The sequence below is a fragment of the Anarhichas minor genome, unplaced genomic scaffold (genome assembly GCF_050575085.1).
Source record: "Anarhichas minor isolate MPS153535 unplaced genomic scaffold, ASM5057508v1 ptg000044l, whole genome shotgun sequence".
Classification (NCBI taxonomy): Eukaryota; Metazoa; Chordata; class Actinopteri; order Perciformes; family Anarhichadidae; genus Anarhichas; species Anarhichas minor.
In genome coordinates, this window is record NW_027466490.1 from 901501 (window position 1) to 907500 (window position 6000).

General features: G+C 38.9%; 1 protein-coding gene across 1 annotated transcript; it reads right to left on the bottom strand.

Moving 5' to 3' along the window:
• Positions 1–1352: 1352 nt before the first annotated feature.
• crebl2 (cAMP responsive element binding protein-like 2) lies at positions 1353–4292 on the bottom strand. Its single transcript, XM_076111218.1, has 3 exons — positions 4078–4292; positions 3360–3557; positions 1353–2609 (listed from the first exon to the last, which is right to left on the bottom strand). The coding sequence occupies exons 1-3, from the start codon at positions 4090–4092 to the stop codon at positions 2457–2459; spliced, it is 366 nt and encodes a 121-aa protein (XP_075967333.1). The 5' UTR covers positions 4093–4292; the 3' UTR covers positions 1353–2456.
• Between the last annotated feature and the right edge of the window lie 1708 nt (positions 4293–6000).

Here is a 6000-nt window from a genome sequence, read left to right on the forward strand (position 1 = left end):
GTAGGTCCAGTGAAGAACCCTGAGGTTCACAGTGAACAGCAGTAGGTCCAGTGAAGAACCCTGAGGTTCACAGTGAACAGCAGTAGGTCCAGTGAAGAACCCTGAGGTTCACATTGAACAGCAGTGGGTCCAGTGAAGAACCCTGAGGTTCACAGTGAACAGCAGTGGGTCCAGTGAAGAACCCTGAGGTTCACAGTGAACAGCAGTAGGCCCAGTGAAGAACCCTGAGGTTCACAGTGAACAGCAGTAGGCCCAGTGAAGAACCCTGAGGTTCACAGTGAACAGCAGTAGGTCCAGTGAAGAACCCTGAGGTTCACAGTGAACAGCAGTGGGTCCAGTGAAGAACCCTGAGGTTCACAGTGAACAGCAGTGGGTCCAGTACCTGAGGTCCGTGACTTTAGTTCAGAGAGTTTATGAATCAGCATCATGCTGTGAGAGGACGATGAGTATATGGAGGACAAAGGACATGATGAATGCAGTAGGAGAGAGAAAGCTTCTTCATACTGGAGCAATTAGCACACATGGCTAACTCAATTAGCATGCATGGCTAACTCCGGCTGATGAATGAGAATAAATGATGAAAGAGACCACGAGAGTCTGAAACCGCTCAGCTGGAAACCAGACGCAGAGCTACATGAAAGGTTCTGACCTGTTTTATTGGTGCATCCAGGTCTGATCTCCATCCTGCAGCAAACTCCAACTGCTGAGGAAGACCATGCGATACTGATCGAAAACTCCAGCCACTAAACGGACCTTTTGTTGAGATTCTTTTGAAAATGTTTCTGTTAAATCTGAGCTCAGAAAAATGAAAGAGATGATAGAAAGTAAAGACAACTTTCCCTTTAAATAAAAAATATCAGTCTTTATAAACTAAAGTCATATTGTTTCCCCCTTAAGATTTTAATATATATATATATATATATATATATAAATATATATATTATTATGGTATTATTTTAAATAAACCTCTATTGTACAGAATATCACGATATATGAATTAAACCACATCATTATATTAGTAAAAAAATTTGCAATGTAGGTAAAACCTTTAAAATGTGAAAGTTAAAGATCTAGTTAAGCATTAGAATAAATCATTCATGATAAATATTTTTTATATTGACTGTAATCGTCCTATCGGACTCTTGTTTTTCAGGGTTTACCTATTAAATCATATGAATACAGATTAGGAGTCATATTGATTCATAACGTTGTAACGTCTAAATGTTTTTATTTAGTCTTGTAAAATACTTTGTAACTTTGTTCTGACCAGTGCTATGAATAACGTTTCTATTGATTGTTGTGTAACGTTCTCCAGTCTGCTGATCAATAATAAACATCACAGTAGAATCTGATGATTTCACAGAAAGTCTTTATTTTCTGTTCAAACTAAAATCATTTCACAAAGTGCTTCTGCAGAAAAACAAGAAAGTGCACAAAGTTTCATCAGAAACACAAAAGTTTAGAAGATTATGAATCTGCAACAAAGATAAATAAAGAGAAGCATCTTCATCTTCATCATCGATCAGAGGAACACAAATATAAAATATACAAATACAAAAATATATCCAGCTCCAGCATCACTGTACAGGTAATGAGATGTTAATGACATGTTAATGAGATCAGGACGACGAAGTCAGACTCACATTGGACAACACAAAGCTTTCAGATCAGTCATGTGACGAATTAATCAATAAATAATAAAATTAAAGGAGCAATATGTTGGTGTTGATTTGTTCTAAAAACAAACAGAATTATTTGAGAAGAGTGAAAACTGTTCTTAGAGGATGTTTGAGGTTCATTAAGATCAATGTTTAAATTATTTAAATAAGAACTTTTGTAGAGACTCAAACATTTTACATGAAAAATAAAAAAGCACGAAGGATTAATAAATAATTATTATGATCTTTAATGGTTAAAATATTTGAGTTCATTTTAGTTTAACAATAAGGAATTTTATTATTTTTATAAATGTGAGATTCATTCTTTTTATCGATTCATTTTTTCTGTTTCTTCTTCTTTTGGAATAAATATTTAATAAATTAACATTTTAAAGTGAAGTGAAGAAGATTTATTGGCGTGTTTTTTGGCCACGCCTCCTCCAGCAGCCGACAGCCAATGAGCTTCGTCTCGCTGTATTTAAATACGTTAATTGATAACAATGATAACTCTGTTGGGTTAAAATTCATGGATTCATGAACTTTATCATCTGAACAGTTCACAATGTTCTAAAATAATTCATGTCAGTTTCTCTCAGGTCTGAAGAACCTGATTTATGGATGAAAAGAAGTATTAATGTATTTATAATAAATCACATGACAGTGTGAAGACTTTTTATAAAGAAGTTTCATGTGTTTCACTTGTGAGGAGAGCTGAGAGGGTTAATGGGTCCTGTTGTGTTGTGTTGTGTATTATTATGTTATTTCCTGTCATGTAGTCTTCCTGTCCGTCAGACTGGTTCAGCTCTGCCCGTTGCTGCTGATGCTGGTTTTGCTGGTCCTGGTCTTGGTGCTGCTGCCTCCTTGAGGAGTTTTCTGTTCATCTCCGGTCAGCAGAGCTTTGATCTCTGAGGGGATCTTCCCCTGATCCATGGCTGAGCACCACTGTTTATACTGAGACACAGAGAGACAGAGAGAGACCAGTGAGTCCACTGAGACCAGAACACAGAGAGACCACACTGAGTCAAGCTGGACCTGAACCTGAACCTGATCCATGGCTGAGCACCACTGTTTATACTGAGACACAGAGAGACCAGTGAGTCAACCTGAAGCTGAAACTGTATTTACCTGTTTCTATTGTTTGATCTTTTTACTCTCATAGATAAGGACCAGACTCCAAAGACAGACTCCTCCTCTCAATGTTCCTAAATTCAGTATTATAGTACTCACTCGTGTACGATTAAAGTAGTGATGTCATACAAAGTTTGATCACAAGAACAGGGTCATCAATGAGAGATTAGCTGAGAATGTGTTTTAAAGATTTACAAACTCAAGAATATTTGTTTACACACAAGAATAATGAAGAAATGTGGATTCTTTTCTTTACTCCCTCTGGTGACTCACCGCCTCTAGCTCCACCCTCTAGTGACTCACCGCCTCTAGCTCCTCCCTCTAGTGACTCCCCGTCTCTAGGTCCTCCCTCTAGTGAATCACCGTCTCTAGCTCCTCCCTCTAGTGACTCCCTGTCTCTAGCTCCTCCCTCTAGTGAATCCCCGTCTCTAGCTCCTCCCTCTAGTGAATCACCGCCTCTAGCTCCTCCCTCTAGTGACTCACCGTCTCTAGTTCCTCCCTCTAGTGACGCCCCGGCTATAGCTCCTCCCTCTAGTGACTCACCGGCTATAGCTCCTCCCTCTAGTGACTCACCATCTCTAGCTCCTCCCTCAGAGCACAGATGGCCCTCTCCTTACTGGAGACCAGTTCCTCCAGGTACTGGTACCGGAGCTTCTTCCTGGCTCGACACTCTCTGGCGCTCTGACGGCTTCGCTCCAGTTTGGCCTTCAGGTCGATTTTTGCTGGTTTACGGCCGCGTTTCCCCGGTTTCTTCACTTTACCAGCCACCATCTGATCAATACAGTTATTGATCAGTGATGACTCATCATAACTTACAGGATATGAAGTCATTCAAATGAGGTCCATCTTTAAAGTGATAAACACATTAATGCTAATAATAATAATAATTTCTGTTTTAATCCTCATTATTAATGTGCATCTGTATGAATGTGACGATTTAATAAAGTTTTATAGTTTGATGTTCATACTTTTATATTTGTATTGAAGTACAATAATAAATGCAGTACATCTATTGTACTTTTACTGTAGTAAAAACACACAGAGTACTACGTTAAGATGTCTTCTGTAGCAGCTAGCTGATTACAGAACTGTAACCAGCTAGCTGTGATGCTAACTATGCGTGAAGAGATGCTAACGATAGCGTTTGCATCTCTTCACATACAGTCAGCATCACAGCTAGCTGGTTACCGTTAAACTGTATTAAATGAACCACCAGTCTCTAACACGTTAAAGATGATTACATAATATAAAGTGTGTGTTAGCCATTAGCTGTTAGCCGTTAGCTTCTTACCTTGTTATCATCCATGTTGCTGAATGCTAACGTGCTGGTAGCTTAGCTCGCGTTAGCTGCGAGATAAAACTGCTGATGAACAATAAACTAAATATTTATATTTATATTTATATAATATAATGATGAAGAGTCACTGGAACGGACCAAAGAAAACAGAGATAACCAACGTGACGCTGTTTCTTTGTTTACATCGTGTTTCCTGTTGACGTTGCGTGGTGACGTCAGCTCTTCTTCTTCTTCTTATTCTGGTGCAGGAAAAGTTGCAGACCACCCCCTGCTGGACCGGAAGAGAGGAGACCGGAAACACATCTAATGTTTTGATTTATTGTTGGAATGCTGCACTCCAAGTATTGTTCTTCAAATCTTTATTCCTCTTTATATTATATTTCTTCCGTACGCTTTTTGCTACTTAACTCCTTCCACATTTTTTAACAGAAACCGTTCAACTATCAAAATGTTCAGCTCTTTCAGCTCATGTCTGCTATGACTTTTCATATTTCTAACCTTGAAACTTTTTGAATTATTAAGCTTTTTGCAACTTTTTTTGAATGGGATGTCTATGGAGAATATTTTTAAATCCTCTTAAACTTTTTCAACTTTCAAATCCTTCTACTTCCTCATACTTTCAGCTACAGACACCATTTTAACTTTGAAATGTTGAGAAACCCTGAGCTATTGCAGAATGATTCAGCTTTTTGATATCTTTTACACTTTTTGAACTGTAGCAATTTAACTTTTAAGATTTTTCAGTCCTTTTCTGACTTTATAATGGGTGTGTATTGCGCAGCTTAGAGTGCGTGATGTCACCCTAGAGTGAAGAGCAGCTTGAGATTCTTGTGAAAAAAACATTTGTCTTTTGCCACTGTGTCCACAATCTTCACTCTTCATGCATAATTTGTGGATTTAAAAGTAGCTAATCTTGTCCTTGTCATAGACAAATTACTGTGGAATCCCACAGATTTACACATTTGACACTGAAGCCTGTAATTGAGAGGAAAACCAACTTTCTGCTCCATAGAGACCAATGTTAAATTTTGCTTCAAAAACATCTTCCACAGAACACGGTACCCCATTTCTAGATCGCCAGTTCAGCCACATTTTTTACACTACAGCAGTGGTGGGCCGTGAGGGCCTGCAAGGCCTTCTCTGCTGGCCTAAACAGAATCACAAAGTTATATCTATTTTATAATTTAATAATCTTTCTTAAATACACTACATGTATTATAATTTATATAAATATTTCCCCATTATCTTATGTTCTCATTGCACAGCTACTGTCTTCCTCAGTTGCTCTGCTTCCAGTGCAGCTTGTTTTAAGTAGAGCTTTTATCCAATCAGATCTCACCTCTGTGTCTCTAGGTAAGAACAGTGGCAGAGGCCTGCAGACTCACAAGTGCATCCATGTGCAGTTTAAGTGAATGGGGACGATGTTGTTGATTGTCATAGTGTTCAACCAATCAGATCTTTAGTTTGACATGTTGGGCGTATTCTTTGATGTATCAGAGCCTGCTAGCCGGCCTATAATGACGTCAGCATTACATGCCGCTCACTGTCCATGTGCAGCTCTGAAACTTAACAGCAGAGGCTGTCGGGTAGTGAATCACATCACGTGATGCAGCTCAGCCAATCAAATATGGGCATTCTGACTGAGTGAGATGTACCACACACCATGACACAGGAGACTGAGACGAGGAAAGACATTGCAGAGCAGTAGTTCAACGTTCAAGTTGTGAAAGTAAAATCCTATGATGATCTCTTTGGGTTGCGGCTTGTCATTGAGGAATGACTGTGGATCCCACAGCCAGACCAGCTGAGAACATTATACTTTCCTGAATTTAGGCTTTTTCATTTTCTAAATGCTCTAGCATTATTCAAACGACTCCTACCGAACGGTTTAATAGGAAGATGCACATAGTTACAGCC